Source organism: Rhinoraja longicauda, chromosome 29, assembly GCF_053455715.1.
Source record: "Rhinoraja longicauda isolate Sanriku21f chromosome 29, sRhiLon1.1, whole genome shotgun sequence".
In the NCBI taxonomy this organism is placed as follows: Eukaryota; Metazoa; Chordata; class Chondrichthyes; order Rajiformes; family Arhynchobatidae; genus Rhinoraja; species Rhinoraja longicauda.
The window spans coordinates 17,736,830-17,761,493 of NC_135981.1; the positions used below are offsets into that span (position 1 = coordinate 17,736,830).

Sequence of the window (24,664 nt, forward strand, 5' to 3'; positions counted from 1 at the left end):
TTGAATTTCCCTGACCTAGTTTTGACAAGAAGACCAACCCAAAACATTAATTCTGTTTCTCTGTGTTAAGATGTTGCCTGACTAGTTCGAGTGCTTAGAGCATTTTTTGTTTGCATTTAGATTTGCAACACCATCATTTAATTTTTATTTTCATTTACTGCTTCTGTAATATTATCACCAGACTAACAGAATAATGCAGGCTGAGATATGGAAGACCAGAACGTGAGTCTTCGCGGAAGCTCACATGAAACTGTGGACAGCAAGTCAAACAAGTGTGAGTTCAGTCGCGATCCTATTGGGTTCATTGAGGTAGAATTTGAGTTGGGACACTCTGACACATCAGGAAGGGGAAACAGAATGAAGAACTCGATCACACCTGCTTGGGAAGTTACTGTGTGAGTTCAGAGTAAGATTGAGGTTGTAAGGTGTGGATCAGCAGAAACTTTTCCAATCCAATGAATGCAAAGCAATTTCAACCTGGGAAATTGTTCATGACCATCAGTAGACACCAGAGAGAGTGTACAGGGCACCCTGGATTAGGAAAGTGCCCAAGGTAGGAAGACGAAGTGGTAACCATGGGGGAATCGAGAAGCAGGGCACAGGAGTGAAAGTTTCACATGGAACATCCCTACTTTTACTTGTTGAAGATTTCATCTCATGGAGTAACCAATAGTTCAGCCAGGACTGAGGGCCCAAGCAGAATTCTTACATACACCGGCTACAAGAAGATGGTGGTCATTTATTTTATAATACATAAGACGGAAGAAAATATTTTAAAGGCGACAGATAAAAGGCAAAACTGAAGAAAGGAAACTATTTCAACCAGAGGAATATGTAAGTAATTGTGAATACATCGCGGGTGGACTTTGGAGGTGGCCATTACAATGCGAATCATTGGACATTTTGATTTGCAAAGAACTGTTGAAACTCGTGATTAATTTTCCAATAATTGACCATTTTGGATTTCCAGAAACTCTGACGAGTTGAGAAAAGAATGATAAAATCACAATGGGAAGAGTGCCGGGAAAGGGATCTTCTGAAGAGGATTTGTCCAAGGCAAAACAAGATGAAGACGTTTCTGTTCATTTTGAGAGTTGCTTTATTATGTATGTTTTATTATATACATACACACAATGATGAATGACAACAAAGTTCCCACACATCCTGCGTAGAGAGGAACTGCAGATGCTGGTTTAAATCGAAGGTAGACACAAAATGCTGGAGTAACTCAGCAGGACAGGCAGCATCTCTGGAGAGAAGGAATGGGTGACGTTTCGGGTCGAGACCCTTCCAGTCTGAAGAAGGGTCGAGACCCAAAACATCGCCCATTCCGGCTCTCCAGAGATGCTGCCTGGCCCGCTGAGTTACTCCAGCATTTTGTGTCTACCTTCCCACACATCGTGACAATTTTGAATTTGAAACAGGAAATTGATCAGGACTCTGCAAGTTTGAAAACTTCAACCAAGGGAATTTGGACAATTGGACGACTTGGAAACCGGATGGGGGAATTTGCAACACTGTATGCTTTGGCAAAGCTGAATGGTCATCAGGCCTACATTTTGCCTTCCATGGCCAATTATCTGTCTCCTCTCTTTAAAATCTCCCTTCCAACCCTCCATGAAAGTTTGATTGAAAGAATACCCTGGAAGCCTTACGGACCCCATGACTGGATGGATGACAGGTATCATAATATTCCAGGGAACTATCGAATGTTCACGGAACATACATGCTCCTGGACCTTCTATCATCACCTACGAGAAGAAATTCTCCGCGAGTTAACCTTTCATGACTTTATCACGGAAGAGACAAATGTATATCTGAGCGCATTGGGGGAGAGCGAAAAAAATGTGACTTTTGTTGGTGTTCATGTTCGAAGGGGTGATTATATACGCATCATGACAAAAGTTTGGAAAGGGGTCTTGGCTGATGAGAAATATTTTTAAAAACAGCAATGACTTACTTCAGAAATAAATACAAGAATGTAATTTTTGTGGTGACAAGTGATGGAATGGATTGGTGCAAGCAAAATATCAATAATTCCAAAGGGGATGTTTTCTTTTCAGATACTTTGAACAGTCCAGGTCAAGATCTTTCTATTCTTGCTCATTGTAATCCCACTATAATGACGATAGGGACATTTGGTTACTGGGCAGGGTACCTCGCTGGTGGGGAGACTATTTTCCTTGATAACTTCACTGTGCCTGATTCACGTTTTCTAAGGATTTTTAAGTACGAAGCAGCTTTCTTACCTCAATGGATTGGAATTCCAGCTGATCTCACAGCTGTTGAGATCCAGAGTAATCTTATTTGGCCATTAACTGTAACAATTGTGCTTTTAATTCAGTGCTTAGTATATTTTTTAATTTTCAAGACACCACCTGAATATGTCCTTTTCTTTCAAAGGAGCAGACGTTTAATCAGACGTGACTTCTTTAGTTGGTCAGTAATTACTGCCAAGTTACCTCCTTCGATTCAATGCAAAATTTAGAAATCTGAAAGGATATAAAATACGTTGATATGTTATATTTTTCAGTTTTCCAGCATCTGCAATTCTTTTGAATTTCGAAAATAGGCCACGGGTAATATTATAGGTTGATAAACTTCCAAACTGGTATAATCTGGAAAAGTTAATTACCAGAAAATGTTGAATCCAAGACATGACACGGGAGCTAGGAAGGACTGTTGGATTGATGTGCACTTATTTTATTGCGAGGGGCATGATGGATAAGGCGGATGAATTCAGGGCGTGAATAGGTATGTGCGACTGGAATGTTTTAGCCATTGAAACCTGGCTAAGAGACAGACAGGACTGGCAACGTAATGTTCCAGGGTACAGGTGTTACATAATGGATGTGGTGAGGATGTTCCCACTAGTTGGAGAGTCTAGGTGTTTAGAAGAATGAGGGGGACCTCATTGAAACATGCAAAATAGTGAAAGGCTTGGATAGAGAGGATGTGGAGAGGGTGCTTCCACTAGTGGTCATAGGCTCTGAATTAAAGCAGGAAGGAGATGAAGAGAAATGTCTTTAGTCAGATGGTGGTGATTCTTTGCCACAGAAGGCTTGGATGCCAAGTCTCAGTGGATATTTTTAAAGCAGAGATAGATAGATTCTTAATTAGTACAGGTGTCAGAGGTTGTGGGGAGAATGGGGTTAGGAGGGAGAGATAGATCAGTCATGATTAAATGGTGGAGTAGACTTGATGGGCCGAATGGCCTAATTCTATTCCTATTCCTTATGACCTTGTGACATGATAGATAGAGGTAGGGGTGTATAAGGAGGGGCTGTTGCTTTATTGATTAAAGAGAATGTCACGGCAGTAATCCAAGACGACATTACTGATAGTTTGGCCAGTGAGTCCATATGGGTGGAGCTAAAAATTAAAAAGAGGACAAACACGTTGTTGGGAGTGTACTGCAGGCCACCAAATAGTAAGTGGGAATTGGGACAAATATGCCAAGAGATTTGACATAGCTGTAAAGGTAGTAAGGTAGTCATAGTGGAGGATTTTAACTTTCCCAGAATAGACAAGGATTGTCATTTTGCCAAGGGCTTGGACGGGGTATAAACTATGAAATGTGTTCAAGAAAGTTTCCTCGGGCAATATGTAGAGGGTCCTACACAGGAGAGGGCAAAGCTGGATCTGCTCTTAGGAAATTGGGAAGGGCAAGTGACTGAAATGTCTGTGGGAGAGTCCATTGGGACCAGTAACCAGCTATAAAATAATCAAGGATAAAGATAGGGCATGCCCATGAATCAAAATTCTAAATTGAGACAAGGCCAACTTTGATGACATTTGTTTGAACTTGCTCAAGTTCATATGTTGAAAGACTGGAGCGACTAGGTTTGTATACACTGGAATTTAGAAGGATGAGAGGGGATCTTATCGAAACGTATAAAATTATTAAGGGGTTGGACACGTTAGAGGCAGGAAACATGTTCCCAATGTTGGGGGAGTCCAGAACCAGGGGCCACAGTTTAAGAATAAGGGGTAGGCCATTTAGAACAGAGAAGAGGAAAAACTTTTTTAGTCAGAGAGTTGTGAATCTGTGGAATTCTCTGCCTCAGAGGGCAGTGGAGGCCAATTCTCTGAATACATTCAAGAGAGAGCTAGATAGAGCTCTTAAGGATAGCGGAGTCTGGGGGTATGGGGAGAAGGCAGGAACGGGGTACTGATGGAGAATGATCAGCCATGATCACATTGAATGGCGATGCTGGCTCGAAGGGCCGAATGGCCTTCTCCTGCACCTATTTTCTATTGTCTATTGTCTATTGTCTATTGTCTAATGCCTGGGATGAAAGCCAAGAGTAATGGTTGGCATAGATTGGTGCCAGCTGAGAAAAGCATTTCAATGTGTTCGCTTCAGGGCAAAAAAAAAAATTAAAGACCTTTCTGGAATCTGATTAATTCAAACATTTCCCAAGCAAAGCATTGAACAATAAACAGCAACCAATGAGGCACAGAAGAAACATGGAAACATAGAAAATAGGTGCAGGAGGAAGCCGGTTGAACCTTTGAGCCAGCACAGCCATTCATTGTGATCATGGCTGATCATCCACAATCAGTAATCCATGCCTGCCTTCTCCTCATAGCCCTTGATTTCGCAAGCCCCCTAGAGCTCTATCTACCTCTCTTTTAAATTCATCCAGTGAATTGGCCTCTACTGCCTTCTGTGGCAGAGAATTCCACAAATTCACAACACTCTGGATGAAAAAGGTTTTTCTCATCTCAGTTATAAATGGCCTCCCCTTTATTCTTAGACTGTGGCCCCTGGTTCTGGACTCCCAACATTGGGAACATTTTTTCCTGCATCTAGCTTGTCCAGTCTTTTTATAATTCTATAAGTTTCTATGTGATCCCCTCTCATCCTTCTAAATTCCAGTGAATACAAGCCCAGTCTTTCTAATCTTTCCTCATATGACAGTCCCGCCATCCCGGGGATTAACCTCGCGAACCTACGCTGCACTGCCTCAATAGCAAGGATGTGCTTCCTCAGTTTGGGAGACCAAAACTGTACACAATACTCCAGGTGTGGTCTCACCAGGGCCCTGTACAACTGCAGAAGGACCTATTTACTCCTTTACTCAAATCCTCCCATTATTAAGGCCAACATGCCATTACCTTTCTTCACTGCCTGCTGTACCTGCATGTTTACTTTCAGTGACTGGTGTACAAGGACACCCAGGTCTCGTTGCACTTCCCTTTTTCCTAATTTGACACAATTGAGATAATAATCTGCCTCCTTGTTTTTGTCGCCAAAGTGGATAACCTCACATTTATCTACATTATACTACATCTGTCATGCATCTGCCCACTCTCTCAACCTGTCCAATTCACCCTGCAACCTCCTAGCATCCACTTCACAGTTCACACTGCCACCCAACTTTGTGTCATCTGCTAGTGTTACTTTTAATTCCATCATCCAAATCATTAATATATATTGTAAATAGTTGCAGCTCCAGCACCGAGCCTTGTGGCACTCCACTCGCAACTGTCTGCCATTCTGAAAAGGACCAGTTATTCCTACTCTTTGCTTCCTGTTTGGCAACCAATACTCTATCCATGTCAATACCCTAACCCCAATACCCTGTGTCTAATTTTGCCCACTAATTTCCTGTGTGGAATCTTATCAAAGGCTTTCTGAAAGTCCAGATACACTACATCCACTGGCTCTCCTTCATCCATTTTACTTATCACATCCTCAAAAAATTCCAGAAGATTAGTCAAGCAGGATTTCCCCTTCATAAAATCATGCTGACTTGGACCAATCCTTTTACTGCTATCCAAATGCACCATTATTACTTCTTTAATAATTGACTCCAGCATCTTCCCCACCACCAATGTCAGGCTAACTGATCTTTAATTCCCCATTTTCTCTCTCGCTCCTTTCTTGAAAAGTGGGATAACATTAGCTATCCTCCAATCCACAGGAACTGATCCTGAAACTATAGAACATTGGAAAATGGTCACCAATGCGTCCACTATTTCTTGAGCCACCTCCTTGAGTACCCTGGGATGCAGACCTTAAGGCCCTGGGGATTTATCAGCTTTCAGTCCCATCAGTCTACCCAATACTATTCTCATCTAATGCAAATTTATTTCAGTTCCTCTGTCTCCCTAGAGCCTCTGTCCTCTAGTACATCTGGGAGACTGTTTGTGTCTTCCTTAGTGAAGACAGAACCAAAGTACCTGTTCAACTCTTCTGTCATTTTCTTGTTCCCAATAATAATTTCACCTGTTTCAGCCTTCAAGGGACCCATATTTGTCTTTACTAATCTTTTTCTCTTAACATACCTAAAGAAGCTTTTACTATCCTTCCTTACATTCTTGGCCAGCTGACCATCTTTTCACCCCCGTATTGCCCTTTTTGTTGCCTTCTGTTGCCCTTTGAAAGTTTCACTTTCCTCTGGCTTCCCGCTACCCTTTGCTAGCCTTTTCTTTTAGTTTTATTCCATCTCTAACTTCCCTTGTCAGCCACAGTTGCCTCTTGCTCCCCTTAGAATCTTTCTTCCTCTTTGGAATGAAATGATCCTGCATCTTCTGGATTTGCCCATAAATTCCTACCATTGCTGTTCCACCGTCATTCCTGCTGGGATCCTTTTCCAGTCGGCCTCTTCTCTCATGCCTTCATAGTCCCCTTTATTCAACTGCAATACTGACATTCCTGGTTTAAACTTCGCCCTCTCAAATTGCAGATTAAAACTAATCATATTATGGTCACTACCTCCTAGAGGTTCATTTACCTTGAGTCCCCTTATTAAATCTGGTTCATTGGACATCACCAAATACAAAATTGCCTTCTCTCTGGTAGGCTCCAGTACAAGCCTGCTCCAAGAATCCTTCTCGGAACCACTCTACAAACTCCCTTTCTTGGGGTCCAGAACCAACCTGATTTTCCCAGTTTACCTGCATATTGAAATCTCCCATAACCACAGTGGCTTTACCTTTGTTACATGCCAATTTTAACTCCTGCTGCAACTTGCACCCTATATCCAGGCTACTGTTTGGGGGCCTGTAGATAACTCCCTTTAGTGTCTTACCTTTGCAATTCCTCAATTTTATCCATAGTGACTGTACATCGTCAGTCCCTATGCCACCCCTCACAAGGGACTGAATTTCATCCCTCACCAACAGAGCTACCCCACCTCCTCTGCCCACCTGCCTGTCCTTTCTATAGGACGTATAACCCTGAATATTCAGTTCCCAGTCCCGATCCTCCTGCAGCCACGTCTCTGTAATCCCCTCAAAGTCATATCTACCAATCTCTAACTGAGCCTCAAGCTCATCCACTTTACTTCTTATACTTCGCGCATTCATATATAATACTTTAAATCCATTACTCACCTCACCTTTCACCTCGATTCCTATTGCACTTGGCCATACTCTCGTGTCCTTTCGTGAGCTTTTTGTCCCATTAATTCTGGTATCTTTCTTAACTTTTTCCTATACTCTCTTTCCCTTTAACTCCATCCTTGCCTTTCCAATTTGTCTCCCCCCCGCCCTCCCCCCCACTATTCAGTTTAAACCCACCCGTGTAGCAGTGGCAAAGCTGCCTGCTGGAATGCTTGTCCCCTGCCTGTTAAGGTGCGACCTGTCCGTTTTGTACAGTTCAAATAGGAACAGGCCCTTTGGCCATTTTGTCTATGCCAACAATGATGTCAATCTAACCCAATCACCTGGGCAAGTGCCTGGTACGTGTCCCTACTTACTACACACACGGTCCTGATATCAGGGTCTTGACACAAAACATTGTCCACCGCTTTGCCTCCACAGATGCTGCTTGACCCTGTCATTGCTGATCAACTGGACTCTGACAACTTCCATTCATTTTCCAGACACATTTTATTTACATGTGCACAAGTCAAACTGCAGTCCCAGTCACTGCACCACTCTGAAATTCCAATCAGAACTGTCAACTTTTTATGCAGATTTTGACCCTTGAAATTGTGCGCACTATCAAATTTCTTTTCATCAATAATAGGTCCTCAAAACATTAATATATAAATGCAATGACACTAATGCAAGTAAGCCCATATGCTATTTAATCCTTTATTTAATTTTCAATATCAAGAACCTTGTAGTGTGCGTCAAGAATACCCACCCCAAAACATTGGGGTATGTCAATGTATACCTTTCAGGAACATGGGGCATGTGCGTCCATGAATGCCTAAAGGTTGTTGTTGTGCTGTACAGCTATCCTAACCTTGGTCATACTGCAGTTTCCACGTTGTGCTGTACAGCTGCCTTCACCTTTGTCAAACTGCAGCTTCCACAACCCACTGGGTTCTTCCAGTGGTTTATATTTTGGCCCCAGCAAAATCTTCTATCGCTTTCTTCAGTATCCTGGGATAGATACCATCAGCTTATGGGAGACTTATCCACCATATTGCCTTTTTGAAGAAACCCGACCCTTGCTCCTTCTGAAGATGAAGAGAAATAAATCACTCAGAGAATGATAGGAGTCTGCAATCTGCTGCCTGAAAGGGTGATGGATGCAGATATTGAAATATCTATATTGAGGTCATTCCCCCTCATACCCATCAGCTCCCCTTTGATATATTTTTACCAAGGCCTACACTGTAGTAATTTGCAGAGGTCCGTTAACCCATACACATTAACACCAACTCATTCTTGCCCCGACCCAAAACCTCACCTATCCAGAGGTACTGCCTGACCCGCCTGGGTTACTCCGGCATTTTGCATCTTTTTTTGAAATATCAGTATTTGCAGGTCCTTGTTTCTATTGCATCTTGGGGAATGGTAGCCGGAACTGGATCTTGAGGGTTGAGAACTAGCATTGGCTCTTGAGGAATGGGAGGTGGAATAGGATCTCAAAGAATGGGAACCGGCACTCTCCGGAGTAATAGGAGCCAGCTCTGGATCCAGAGGAATGGGACCTGACACAGATGCTGCTTCACCTGTTTACTGTTTCCAGTCAATTACATTCAACTGGAATAGTGCTCAAGGACACATGACCTGTCAAAGCTGATCTACCAGAAAACAGTCATAAGGTCAGAAGTGGTAGGAGTAGAATTAGGCCATTCGGTCCATAACATAACATAACATAACATAACAACACTTTATTGTCACTCGGCACAACACCGAGCGAAATTTCAGCAGTCACACAAAACACAGCAAAAAAGAAAAGAACACAGGACACCCGACCCCAACACAAACATCCATCACAGTGACTCCAAACACCCCCTCACTGTGATGGAGGCAACAAAACTTCCCCGCACCCACGGACAGGCAGCTCGACCCCTACCGAGGCAAACGACACGCACAGCCCCCGCAAGGGGATGGAAGGCCCCCCGGCCGAGCCGCCCCGGGCACCGAAACGTCCCGCGGCCGCACCGGGCGATGTTAAGTCCAGCGGCCGAGCCGCACCGGGCACTGAAACGTCCCGCGGCCGAACAGCGCTGACGATGTTAAGTCCAGCGGCCGAGCCGCACCGGGCACTGAAACGTCCCGTGGCCGAGCCGCACCGGGCACTGAAACGTCCCGCGGCCGAGCCGCACCGGGCACTGAAACGTCCCGCGGCCGAGCCGCACCGGGCACTGAAACGTCCCGCGGCCGAGCTGCGCCGGCGATGTTAAGGCCCGCAGCCGAGCCGCGCCGGGCGATGGAAGGCCCCGCGGGCGAGCTGCGCCCCGGGGAAGAGACCTAATAAAAGAAAGGTTTCCCCCCACCCCCCCCCCCACCCCACCCCACACCCCCACCACACATACACAGCCAAAAACAGAAACAAAAACCATCCCAACACCGACACAAACAAAAAAAAAGAAAAAAAGACAACAGACTGCCAGAGAGCCATTCAATCGTGGCTGATCTATCTCTCCCTTCTAATCCCATTCTCCTGCTTTCTCCCCATAATTTCTGACATCTGTACTAATCAAAAATCTATCTATCTCTGCTTTAAAAATATCCACTGACTTGGCCTCCACAGCCTTCTGTGGCAATGAATTCCACAGATTCACCACCCTCTGACTAAAGAAATTTCTCCTCATCTCCTTCCGAAAAGAACGTCCATTAATTCTGAGGCTATGACCTCTAGCCCTAGACTCTCCCACTAGTGGAAACATCCTCTCCACATCCATTCTACCCAAGCCTTTCACCATTCTGTATGCTTCAATGAGATTCCCCCCCATTCTTCTAAACTCCAGCGAGTAGAGGCCCAGTGCTGACAAATGCTCACCATAGGTTAACCTACTCATTCCCTGGGATCTTTCTTGTAAACCTCCTCTGGACCCACTCCAGAGCCACCACATCCTTCCTCAGATATGGTGCCCAAAATTGCTCACAATATTCCAAATGCGGCCTTACCAGTGCCTTTTGAGCCTCAGCATTACATCCCTGTTTTTGTATACAAGCCCTCTTGAAATAAATGCGAGCATGGGTTTGCCTGCGTCATTGGTCTGCTATTTCTTTCACAAATCCCCCAAATGAAGCAATTTATTCACAATGCAGAACAAGAAACTTCAAGCATATTGGTGATAATTTGCATTATTTTTTTAATTATCTGAAATTAGATATACACAAATATTTCAGTAAATAATAACAGTGAGACTGCGGACTTTATTAATAAACCGACTAACTAGTTATAACTCCAGAATGCAACACAACAGGAATATACCTGGAAATATCAAAGAAGTATTGCCTAATAACAGTATATTGCAGTTTAAACAGTGATCATTCAACAGATAACCAAAACAATAAAAATAAAATGATTACAGGTATCCCACAACAGTGACTTTACAGACAACACGAATTTTCCTTCCATTTCTGTAAAAGGACAAACTATTGCTTGGCAGGCACAGCAAGTCACATAATTTACCATCAAATCAAGTATATAATACTGTACATCCACGCACAATGTCTTATTTGTACAATGCAAAGGTTTGACCAGTTTGAACACCAGTCCTTACTTAATTTAGAAAAAGCTACAAACAAAAATACTGCTCACAATCTGTTTGAGACATGGATACAAAATGTAACCACAGTTTCAAGTAAGCATTCACTAATAATCACCTGCATAATAAGACAATTACATTTTTTTTTTGCTACTAAGAAAAATATTTTGACTTGCCTCTGTCTTTAATAGGTAAACTCTAGACCAGAATACAAATAATTTCAATGCACACATCATACAGAAAATTCTCCATGACATGGAGAAGGCAAGAAGTATTAAAGGATTAAAGGTAATATACAATTGCTGCTTCTTAAAAATGAAAATGTGTTGTCCAAAATACACTCCTCAAATATAATTTTAAAACTCACGATGCAAATGGAACAAGAACTGTATTTTAATGCGTACCCAAAAGAAAATAAAAGCTAAGTGAAGGTTTACTTAACTAAATATAATATTTTGAAATTCATAGTAAAAACTGCATGATAGGTCATTGTATTTGTATGATACAAAAAAAAACACATATCCAATAATCCGGAGAAAAATATAATGTTCTTGTACTGAAATAACTTTTGACGAACTTCATACATTGGTACGGTAGACTTCAAAAATACTTTTTTTGTGTGTGAATATAGCTCCAGGTTTATGTTGTACAAGATTAGCGCTTGTAATTGTGTTGTGATATTTTGAAAGACTGAGTAAGAATGTGATTCATCCTAACCTTGAATGAGCAATGATCATTTGCAACATGAAAAGAGCAGGAAAATAAGAACACCTTCTATGTACACCCCCTTCAGCCTATAAGATAGTGCATTTTTTAGTGTATATTTACAACATGTGAGTAATATGTACAATTTCCAATGTCTCCTTATTTGCATCTCATTCTTCTCTAAGTGGTGCCTTGATAAAGCAGTTATTTATGGGATACATCTATGAGCAACAACATTTTTTCAGAAAGAACAACAGGGTTCTCACCTAAAAGGTAAAATAATCATATCCTTCAGAGAATTAAAGTCTCAGTTTTGGAAGCTTATGTCCATAAGTTGGCTCATTGGCCTTTAAAATTTAGCTAAAACAACCAATTGTTCATTGCAAAAGCTTCAACTTTACTCAAGTTTTAAGTTAAATGCATGGTATAATATCATTGATGAGATGTGTAGATATTTTGATAAAGTGAAATATTTGGACATTTTGAATAAAATGAAATGCAGACACTGGATAAATCTTGCAAAGACCTACTTGCAACAACCTACTTGGCATTTTTTGTGTCTACTTGGAACACCTGTGCATTACATTTAATCCATCCATTTCCCCCGTCAAAATGTCTAATGAATGAATGAATGAATGAATGAATGAATGAGTGAATGAATGAATGAATGAATGAATGAATGAATACGTTTATTGGCCAAGTATGCATATACAAGGAATGTGCCTTGGTGCTCCGTTCACAAATGACAACACAAACATACAGTTAACAATTAAGAATAAAGCATAACCACATCAAAACAATAAGGATACAACATTACGGTCTAAACATGTGGGTGAAAATAAACCAGAGCAAAAAAGAGACTACAGACTCTCCATATATATATAATATCTATATATTTAATTTTATGCATAGACAGTTTGATAATGTGAATTGTACAGATGATTCAATTAAGTGAAATGCAAGGACATTTTGATTTTGAGAATGCATGGGCATTCTATTTAACTTAAATGAACGGCAATATAAATAAGTAAATGCATTCTGATTAGGTTAAATGCATGGATAACAAAATGCATGGGAAGTTTGCTTCAGTAAAAGTATAGGCCAATAAATAAATAGGCTTTTGATTAAACAGAAGACATGGCCATTTTAATTTAGCGAAGTATACACACATTTTGATGATTTAAATGCACTGATAATTGTTGATCTAAATGCACAAAGATATTGAAATGGATCGATGTCCTGAGTAAGTGAATATGCAGATATTTAAACAGGTGAATGCATTGACATTTTGACTAAATGGAGCATGAACATTTTGATTGGGTGAATGGATGACCGTTCTGATGACGAGAATGAATGGACAAAACAATTAAGTAATTATTGGAATATTCTGATGAATTGATTAATTGGATGCATGGATATTTACATTACATGCTATGCATTGACAGAGATTAAACGAATGTACAGACATTTTGACCATGTGAAATTCATGGACATATTCATGATTGATGTTTTCGATATATAGCTACCAATATGGAAATATCCAATATTTTAGACAGTCCGAATTAAATTATTCCAGACACTTTTGTTGTGCTGCTTGAGCAGGAAGGTGAAGATTCATCTTGGTACTAATTAGTGCAGACTGTTGGGTAATGAAACTCTGTGATATGCATAAAACAATGGATAGACAGGACAATTTCCTAATATCTTCATTGATTTTCAATGTTGGAGAGATAAATATCCATGAAAGAGACAAAATAACAATATACTCTGAAGCTTTCGCCATGTATATAAACATTTATGTATGGAATTCCATATATGGAATTATATATATATATATATATATATATAATTCCATATATATGGAATTGGAAGTGGACATTTAAAAAAAAAAGTGCAACTGTAAATCAAAGGAATTTTGTTATTTTTCTTTCTATTAACACATGGACAAATGTTACATTATAAGGCACATCAGCAAGTTTTGTATGTCTACATTATTTCAGATGCTCTATTTTGGGCAGTGAATTATTTGATCCCTTTGCGATGGTGACTGTTCCTCCCACGTCTAATTTGCTTTGGAATATGCTTTGAAGAGAAAATACAGAACCAGGATCCCTGCCCAGGGGTCAGGCCTGGACGATCGGAGAGAGCCTGCGTTAACCATATTACCAAAGCAGCACAAATTTATCCACAAACATACTCACAATAAACTTATGATCTACACTGCAGTACTTTATCATGCGTTTACGATTTAAGATGTCCGATGGAACCAAATGTCAGAAGCGGAGGACAATATGCTGCTGTGATCATATCACTGACTTAGGATGAGTTTCCACTTTGATGTCCCACCAAAAAAAAAATCCCAAATGGTAAACTGCAATGATACCTGGGTTATAAAATTGACAGTTACCAAGTAATTCTAAAAGTGCCCTTCACGATAATAATAATGGCTTTAGACTTTAGAGATGCAGCGTGGCAACAGGCCCTTCGGCCCACCGAGTCCACACCGACCAGCAATCACTCCGTACACCAGCACTATCCTACACATTAGGGACAATTTACAGAAGCCAATTAACCTACAAACCTATATGTGTTTGGAGTGTGGGAGGAAACCAGAGCACCCGGAGAGAGCCTATGCAGTCACAGGGAGAACATGCAAACTCTGTACACACAGCACCCATAGTCAGGATTGAACACGGGTCTCCGGTGCTGTCAGGCAGCAACTCCACCACTGCACCATTTTTTTGAGAGTGTGACAGCTTGGAGCCGAAAACCTCACATGGACCAATCTGTATCTATCCAAACGCCTCAAGGTAACCCTGTGCGGTATCAGTATTAGTTTAATCTTTGGTAAGGCAAAGTCAATGGACAAATAGCACCATACGGCAACCACAGTGGGTGGCGTTTCCCTTCATTGCCAACTACAGAACCAATTCACAGATGGCCCACTGAAGTACAATCACCCTCCAGCTGCCTTATCAACATCTGTGACTGAGTCTTGTCCTATGACAGATATTCCCATGATCCTCTCCATCTCTCCAGCCAACTACTCTGCAAAGTCAAATGATCTTTCTTAATTTATCTTTCCCAGATCTGATGTAGGGATTCCGCACCTGAAACAGTAGGTTTGTTTACCTACCAAATCGTTCAGGAACATGAAAACAGGAAAGATCACGCAATGCCTCCCGACTATTCAACTATTTAGTGCCATCAAGCCAGAATTGTTTCCCCCAGCAATGGATGGTGTCTGGTCTGGTTTAGGTTTATTATTGTCGTGTGTACCAAAGTACAGTGAAAGGCTTTGTTTTGCATGCTATCCAATCAGATGATATATACTATACATAAATACAGTAAAGTCAAACTCAAGTCCACAAATAAGGAGCAAAAGGGAAGAAACAGACTGCAGAAGATTATAATGCATGTTCCATCGACAAAGTAGAACTCATTTTACTTCAGATTTTCAACAACTACAGTGACTTTTTAAATTAACATGGCACATTTCTTTGATTTATTGGTATTCACCGTAAATCAATATATTGATCACTGGGGCATAGAATATTACAGCACAAGAACAAGCCCCTTGCCCCACAATATTTGTGCCGAACAGGATGCCATGATATACTAATCTCTGCCTGCACAGGATCCATATCATGCCACTCCCTGCGTATCCATGCACCTGTCTAAAAGCCTCCATTACCTGTTTAAAACAACGTGCCCCGCACATCTCCTTTAAAGTTTGCCCAGCTTATCCTCGATGCCCGGCTATGCCATCTCGTCTTTGACAAATCCACTCTGTCTACCCTATCAATGCCTCTCACAAATCTTATATCCTTCTCTCAGGTCCCCCCACAACCACCAATGTTCCAGACGAAACTGTGTAAGTACTCCAGGTGTGGCCCATATAAAGTCTTACAGAGCTGTATCTTTAGAGTCAGTTGCTTGTTGTTTGTACAAAAGACACAAAGCAACCTTTGTTTGACAGCATACAAAGATAGATTTGCGAGGCACACGGAAGCGTAGAGAATAGGGAGAAATGGATCATGTCCAGGAAGATGAGACCAGTTTCAGTTTGCATCATGTTTGGCATAAACATTGTCAGCCAAAGGGCCCGTTCGTGTGCTGTACTGTTTTACGTTCTATATGTTAACATGTGTGAAATGATTTGGTCTTATTCGAAAGACATTTCCAAAACTCTTCAGAACTTCCTGCAAGAAGCCTAGAGAACCTGAAGCAAATCATCGTGTAGAATTCCACACCAGGGGCAATTGACAGAGGCCAATTCACCTACAAACCTGCAACAAGGAGCTGCAGATGCTGGTTTGCACAAAATGTCACTGACAGATGATAATGATCTCTAATGTGTTTGTCAAGTCAAGTCAATTTTATTTGTATAGCACATTTAAAAACAACCCACGTTGACCAAAGTGCTGTACATCTGATTAGGTTTACACTACTTTTTGAAATCAAGCGTGTGATGTTTGAAACAGCACAAAGAATTGTAAACATAAACAGCTTCGACTTTTTTCCAATTAAATTAATGAACTAAAAATTGGTGGTTGCATTTTATTTGGCAACTTGACACGGGCATGTACAAGCATGCATTTAAAATGCTTCAAAATGCTTGCACAATGATAGGAAATTATGAATGAATTGTGTACTAAGTACACGCTGTAAATTTTAGTTTAGTTTAGTTTAGAGATACTGCGAGGAAATAGGCCCTCTGGCCCACCGAGTCCATGCTGACCAGCGATCCCCGCACACTAGCACTATCCTACGCACTAGGGACAATTTACAATCTTTACCAAAGCCAATTAACCTACAAACCTGTACGTCTTTGAAGTGTGGGAGAAAAACCAGAGCACCTGGAGAAAACTCACACAGGTCACAGGGAGAATGTACAAACTCTGCACAGACAGCTCCCATAGTCAGGGTCGAATCCGGGTCTCTGGTGCTGTAAGACAGCAACTCTACCACTGCAAAACCGTGCCGTATTATTGGAATATTAAATATATGTAACATTCATCAAAGTTCATTGTGGAGTAAAGAAATGAACGCTTGGATAATGAAGGAAATAAGCTTACACAAAGTTTAGGCACATAGGTAGGTTAAAGGAGGCATTATAAAGGAAAAGATGGCGGCAGTGGGGTTCAGAGGGCCGAACTCCTTAGAGTGCTGCCTTTGGTGAGGTGAAAGCTTCAATACATGAATCATTGAGTCAAAAAACAAGAGCTTGGATGAATGCCTCCAAAACCAGAGTGGATCAAGATTCATGGACACCCAACAAAGTAGCTTCATAGTTTCCACCAGAGAAACAATGGCCAGATTAGAACATAAAACTTAGAAAAAGTACTGCACAGGAACAGACCCGGAATGCCTGTGTCAATTATGCAACACCTGTTGATAGATGAGATTAATTTATTTTGGCATTATGAATGCCTGTGTCAATTATAATGCCAAAATAAAATAATCTCATCTATCAACAGGTGATCCACGTCCCTCCGTTCCCTGCATATCCATGTGCCTATTTCAAAGCTTCTTAAGCGCCACTATCATATTTACCTCCAGCACACCCCTCAAAGCATGTTTCAGGCACCCAACTGTGTAAAATACTTGCTCTACACATCTCTTTAACATTTTTCCCCTCTCATCTTCAGGTTATGTCCTCTAGTCTGTGGCCTAACTCCCCCGGGAAAAGGGTCCTGACTCTCCAACACATTTATGCTTCTCATAATATATATACTTCGATCCCCTCAACATCCGGCAACTCCATTGAAAACAATCCAAGTTTGTTCAACCTTTCCATGTAGCTAATACCCTCTAATCCAGGCAGCATTCTCGTCAACCTTTTCTGCCTCTTGTACATCTACAATTCTCATTCAAAGAATGGCCATTTTTAATTATGTGAATGCTAAACATATAATCTCCATTTATTTCCCTGTTTATTCTTGAATGCACAGGAATAAGTACAAGATTGGAAGACATCACTGTTGTTTAAAGTTTTCAAGGGAGAGTTAGATTTAGCTCTTAGGGCTAAGGGAATCAAGAGATATGGGGAAAAAGCCAGAACGGGGTACTGATTTTGGATGATCAGCCATGATCATATTGAATGGTCGATTGAAAATCATATTGAAAAGCTGAAATGGGGAACTGATTTTGGATAATCAGCCATGATCATATTGAACTGGCTCGAAGGGCTGAATAGCCTACTCCTGCACCTATTTTCTATGTTTCTATGTATACTAGTCTCCCATTTCTGAACTAGTGATGGGTTTTTAACATTGGAGAACAATTAAGGAGAAAGTGGGACATACCTTTAGAAAGGAGATGAGGAGGAATTTCTTTAGCCAGTACGGCAAATCTGTGGAATCCACTGCTATAGATAGCCGTGGAGGCCGTCATCTATATACTAAAACTCTTGTTTGTTTGTTTGTTTGTTTGTTCCTGAACTACAGCCAAAACGGTACACGATAGCGTGACAATTTTAGGCCCACCTTACTGACCGTAATGGAAGAAGTTTCATTGAAATCGGTGTTATATTTTTAAAGTTATTCACATTTTAAAGTTTAATCTATCTCCTAGGGAGGGGGGGTGGAGGGAGGGGGGGGGGAGGAGGGAGGAGGGAGGATAAGGGGGGGTTGAGCGGGAAGGGTGGAGAGAGGAGGAGGGGAGGGGAGAAGAGGATGCTGCATCAATACAAGAGAGGTTTGGGCCCAACGGGTCCACTTGGTCTAATTGGGTATTTTTAAAGTGGGGATGGACAGGTTCTTGATTAGTAAGGGTGTCAAAGGTTACAGGGAGAAGGTAGGGGAATGGGTTGTAAAGGGAAAGATAGATCAGCCATGATTGAATGGTGAAGTAGCCTCGATGGGCCCAATTGGCTTAATTCTGCTCCTATTACATGAACATATGAATATTATTTTTTTAATCTATTTTTCCGGAACCAGTTTGGTCATCTATACCACAAACAGTTCTTCAAGCATGACAATGACTGGAAACAGTTTATCTTTGCGCTTTCATCCGTGTCTTCTGACTTTTCAGTAAAAGCACTGAACCATAACTTTTGTACTGGAAAAGGGTCACAAATGTTTACAATTCTATTGATCATCTTTGCTCACCTGGAAAACACAGTTGTATAAAGTATAAGAGAAACTAGTAGATTTGCAAAACTATACATATGTTGTTTTTACTAAATGTAATGTACAGCAATTTTACATTTTACAGCAATTGTATACCATCTCTCCTTTTTTTTCTAATTAAATTCATACCGTCTAATTTTTCCATTGATAAATTCTTCATGTTACATATATAGATTCTTTAAATCTGTTATAAAGTTAAAAATACAATAAAAAACAACATTTTAAAAGCACCCTCGAGGGATTGTTTAAAAAAATGATCTTCAATATATTAACTGATCAATTATAGAGATGGGTTTGATCTGTAATCACTAGACGCAAAATCTCTTTACAATTGGCTAGTAATAGAAATACATCATAAAGCAAAATCTATAAGGATATAAGGATAATCATATTTTTAATTAAGAACAATATCTGTTGCTATTCATTCATTATCACAGCTTATCCTCAAGTTGGCAAGGTAAAATGCTTTCTGATAACTTTCGTAGAGATTGGACAAGTATAATAGGTTTGTGGATGTCTTGTCTCATTGGGACCAAGTGTTCTGGGTGACTGATGTGAATTCAAATCTCACCTATTGCAGCTTGAGAATTTGAATTTAAGCAATTAAATAAAATGTAAAAATAAAATTTAGTACCTGTAAATTTAAAAATAATAGAAGTTGTGCATTTAAATGATACTCCAGCAAGTCATGAAGTGCTGGAGGAACTCAGCAGATCAGGCAGCATGTGTGGAAGGGAATGGACAATCTGAGAAAGGGACCCGACCTGAAACGTCGTCTGTCCATTCCTTCCGCAGGTGCTGCCTAACCCACTGAGTTTCTGCAGCAATTTGTGCCTGCTCAAGTTTCCAGCCTCCGCGACACTACTTCATTCATGAAGTGGATCAGGTGGCGTTTTCAGGGAACGAAATTTACCATCTTCATCACCTCTGATCTATATGGGATCTTAGATCTGCCAGTGTGGTCTGAGATAGATGCCCTCTGGAATGGCCAGGTAACCACTCTGACCAGAGGTGATTGGGGCAGACAGTAAGTGACTTTGAAACAACATTCCAGGAAAGAATAAACAAAAAAAAATTAAGGGTGCAGAAATTTGACCATGATTACTTGCTATGTGCATGGTACTCAGCTTATTACATACCATTTCTGAAATCACATGCACCACAGCAGTGGTGACCAAGGATAAATGTCACTTTTTCAGTACAGCTATAAACTCAAGGGACTTTCTTGGTCTTGCATGTATGGAGCAGAAGGAGGCAAACCAGAAAATAATCTGAAGTGTTTACATTGAAAGATTTAGTATGATAAACAAGACTTCTCTCACGTAAAAACTAATGAAACAAGGCCCTACAAAAATATTCTAATACTACTAAGATTTCAACGGAAATGTCTATTCTTAAAGTAACACATGGAATATTTCAACAAGTAAATTTGTGTGTATCAGTTTCACAAAATTAAAAAAAATTGAAATAAATGCAGAAAGTTTTATCCTCAGCAAATCAGACAGCATGTGTGAAGAGGCACAATATTAATTCATCAGAGTCTTGAAACATTAATGCTGTTTCTCCTTTCATAAATGCTTCTGCACTGCTGACTCGATCACAGGGAGAAAGTGCAAAGTCCACACAGACAGCGTCAGAGGTCAGGATCGAACCCGGATCTCTGGCGCTGTGAGACATTAGCCCCACCAGCTGCATCACTGTGCCACCTTTGGAGCAATGAAATAGATTAAAAAATGTCAGGACTTCCTTTTGTTGCAGCCCACAGTATTCCAATGAAGTTAAACTTTATGGTTCAGTTTCCTAGTGTTACCGATTATTAACTTACTGTATTATTCATTATTATCACATCATATCATATCATATATATACAGCCGGAAACAGGCCTTTTCGTCCCTCCAAGTCCGTGCCGCCCAGCGATCCCCGTACATTAACACTATCCTACACCCACTAGGGACAATTTTTACATTTACCCAGCCAATTAACCTACATACCTGTACGTCTTTGGAGTGTGGGAGGAAACCGAAGATCTCGGAGAAAACCTACGCAGGTCACGGGGAGAACGTACAAACTCCTTACAGTGCAGATTATTATTATACACTCCTTATTATTGTATACCTATTTGTGTGTTATTGCCTTAGAGGGCCATGTAAAGCTGCAGCAAGTAAGAATTTCATTGTTCTGGTGCACATTGTTCTGGTACATATGACAAATGAAGAGCATTAAATTTTGCAATGACCGTACATAAACTGGAACTAAAGTTGATGAACTTGATCCAATTCAGCTCACGTTTTAAGATTGTGAATATACATCACTATTGCTGTGGAAGTGTATTTCATAATGCGAATAACAACTTTGTTATTTTGTTATGGGCATAACAACATTGAATGACTTATACCTAAATTTTATTAATGTAAAAAAAAACTAAACTCTTTCTATCATTGAAAACACTTTCAGCACAAGTTATAAATCTCAGCGGTAAACTTGAAGGCAGTACCCCAAGAAAGACCCAATTAACCATTGTTTTCTCCCACTTGTAAAATAAAGTCCAATGAACCACTAAAAAGAGATACTCGCTCACAGAGAACCTTATTATTAGTAAATATTAGATCAAGTCTGAATGAAAAAGCACCAGAGAAGAAGGGTTGTAGGAAACATATCCCCAGTGCTAAGTCAAAGCCACATAGTCATGCCCCATTTGATGTATGATTTGAAGGAGTCACAGGTGGGATAAAACTGTGCTAAGCAGTTTGAGCACATGAGTGGTTTCACAGGTTTGTACAAAATATCTCCTCCACCATTTAATTAAAACATTAATATATGCATGTTCAAGTAGTTTGACTTCTTGAGAAATAGAGAACTGAACCTCAAACAATTAAAGCATTCATATGCAAATATTTCTTACGTGTGCAGTTAGTGCCACACAACTGGGCCCCAGGATCCAGCAGCCTCAAGTAAGTGTACAACTGAAACAAATTTTGACAGAATCCTTTGCAAATTAATGGCAATGACTTCCAGTTTGATTCTGGACAAGCATTCAAATTCAAATTCTGACACTTGTCCATTTTCGGGTAATTTAAAAGCATTGAAATGGAATAAAAGTGAAAACGTTTAAACAAACCCAATAACTTAGATTCCAACACCGATGTGCCCAGGATTATTTTCCTTTGAGTGGAATGTGCCAATTATTTCTGAAAACAGAAAATGCTGGAAAACCTCAGTACATCAGGGTGGATCAGCAGAGAAAGAATTTCAGGTTGAGGCGTTTCCTCATACAGAATACTTTTCAGGTATAGTTCTATGTTATCCCACTTTTACATCCAACACACTTTTCAGTATACTCTGTTTTCTTCTCAGATTCCCACCAACCACAATATCTTACATTGCATAGTTGTTCATTGTCCCGGTGAAATGCTGCAAAGAGCAGAAAAAAGGGCTGCGCACCCATTTTTAACATTATCCCACCCCTCTCCCTCTTCTTTTCCTTCCACCTATATCCCTCCCACTGTCTTTACATTTAACCCTTTCTCTCCTTATCTGAGAGCCTTTTATCTCCTTTCCATCTCTATCCTTTGACCAACCATGTGTAAAATAAACCCCACCAGTTTTCTCTGGATGCTTTCAAGAGAGAGTTAGATAGAGCTCTTAATGATAGCGGAGTCAAGGGATATGGGGAGAAGGCAGAAACGGGGTACTGATTGTGGATGATCAGCCATAATCACGGTGAATGGCGGTGCTGGCTCGAAGGGCCGAATGGCCTACTGCACCTATTGTCTATTGTATCCACCTATCACTTACCAGGCTTCGTCAGGCACCCACCTCTTTTCCAGTTTTCTCCCCTCCCCCACTACAATCAGTCAGAAAAAGGGTCATAATCCAAAACATTTTGTTTAGTGATATAGTGTGGAAACAGGCCTTTCGGCCCATCATATCCACGCCATCGGTCACCCATACGCTAGTTCCATGTTATCCCACTTTCGCATCCTACACACCAGGGGCAATTGACAGAGGCCAATTCACCTACAAACCTGCACTTCTTTGGGATGTGGGAGGAAACGGGAGCACCCGGAGAAAACCCACGTGGTCACAGGGAGAAGGTGTAAACTCCACACAGATAGCACCTGAGGTCAGGATGGAAGCTGGGACTGTGGTGCTGTGAGGCAGCAGCTCTACCACTGTGCCACCTGTCCATACCCTCCACTGACCCGCTGAGTTAATCCAGCACTTCGAGTTTTACTCAAGACTCCAGCATCTGCAGGTTCTCATTGTTTTATCTTGTTAATTTAATTGATATAATCTAGCAGTATCTGCCATAAAGCAACAAACTGGACACCAATGCCGATGGAATTTGCCCAGGTCCGAAATTGTTTGAACAACAAAAACATAAAAGTAACATGGAAGCATTCTCGCCCTTTCCTTTCATAGCCATTTAATTTAAGATTTAATGTTGATTGGCACAAATATATTGGTTAGAAGCATGACGAGTTGCCTCCGCATGACTTGTCCAAATTGGTGTCCCTTTATATCTAAAGGACTTTTTCTACAAAGTTAATGGTGCTCTGTGTAAAACATATTCCACTACCCTTTGGAAGAACATCAGTAGACCCAGCTCACAGGCACCCACTGGGGCTCTACGCAGAGTTTCTCCATGGCTGTCTGAAGCTTTTGGAAGGCTTTGTCAAGGTTATCATTCATAATGGTGAGATCGAAGTAGTGGTTGTATGCCCGCTGGATGCGAGAGCTCTCGTCCACTGTTTTCTTCAAATCTGTGTCCTGAAAACGAATAAAAGAGATTGGGAATTATTTGCACTTCGATGATACATGTATGTGCTCTGTCTCACAAAGTAATCTGCCTTAAAAAGCATAACAGATTAACAGACAAATTATAAAGGGCTGTGAGGTTGAAATTTATAAGCAGATTCAATCTTTGGAAGTGCAGTTAGAGGCGCAGTCATCGCCACCTTGTGAGACCAAGATCCGGTTTCTATCTCCGAGTACCGGCTCAATAACTGCTCAAGGGCAGCATGGTGGCACAGCGGTAGAGTTCTGCCTTACAGTGCCACAGACCCGGGTTCGATCCTGATTACTGGTGCTTGTCTGCACGGAGTTTGTACATTCTCTCCGTGACCTGCGTGGGTTACTCTGGGAACTCCAAAGACGTACAGGTATGTAGGTTAATTGGCTGGGTAAATGTAAAAATTGTCCCTAGTGTGTGTAGGATAGTGTTAATGTACGGGGATCGCTGGGCGGCACGGACTTGGTGGGCCGAAAAGGCCTGTTTCCGGCTGTATGTGTATGTATGTATGTATGTAACTCCGGTTTCCTCCCACACTCCAAAGACGACAGGTTTGTAGGTTAATTGGCTTGGTTACATTGTAAAATGGTCCCTAGTGTGTGTAGGATAGCGTTAATGTGCTGGGATCGCTGGTCGACGCGGACTCGGTGGGCCGAAGGGCCTATTTCCGCGCTGCATCCCTAAAATAAACTAAACTAAACTATGCATTGATGCCTAAGGTCTCATGAAGAGTTCAACTGAGATCGTTCAATGAGATCAAGGCTAGCTTACTTCCTTTTTAGCTCGGTGGTTGTTGAGATGACAAACGAGGCCAACATGAGATCTACAGACCGTGACATACACCCAATTCCTCGGCAATATGTACGGCACTGCCACTAACCAGCCCACTACTGTGGTAGATGTGCTAAAGATTTAATTGTGAATGAGACCAATTCTTGGGGATTCCAAAGAACCTGTCTTCATTTTGTAAGATTGCTTTGGAGCTGTGTGATATTTTCACACCCTCCTTACATTGTTCTGTGCTATTAGAATGAATTTATGTAGGTCTTAATGTGTTCTTGTGCTTCAAGCATTTTCATTCTTTCATGTTTAATTTCAATAATAGTTCTCGACTGCTGTTAAAC

At 41.0% G+C, this 24,664-nt stretch overlaps 1 protein-coding gene and 1 pseudogene across 10 annotated transcripts in view; one reads left to right on the forward strand and one right to left on the reverse strand.

Annotated features, from left to right (window-relative positions):
* The first annotated feature begins 207 nt into the window (after nucleotides 1-207).
* Nucleotides 208-21,703, forward strand: LOC144607561 (galactoside alpha-(1,2)-fucosyltransferase 2-like; annotated as a pseudogene).
* Nucleotides 10,481-24,664, reverse strand: part of mpp2b (MAGUK p55 scaffold protein 2b) — a 466,432-nt gene continuing 452,248 nt past the window's right edge. For all 10 annotated transcript variants that reach the window (XM_078424664.1, XM_078424659.1, XM_078424665.1 and 7 more), the window contains one exon: nucleotides 10,481-23,518. In XM_078424664.1, coding sequence (XP_078280790.1) covers nucleotides 23,342-23,518 — 177 coding nt within the window. In that variant the 3' untranslated portion in view covers nucleotides 10,481-23,341. The remainder of the gene's footprint in view (nucleotides 23,519-24,664) is intronic.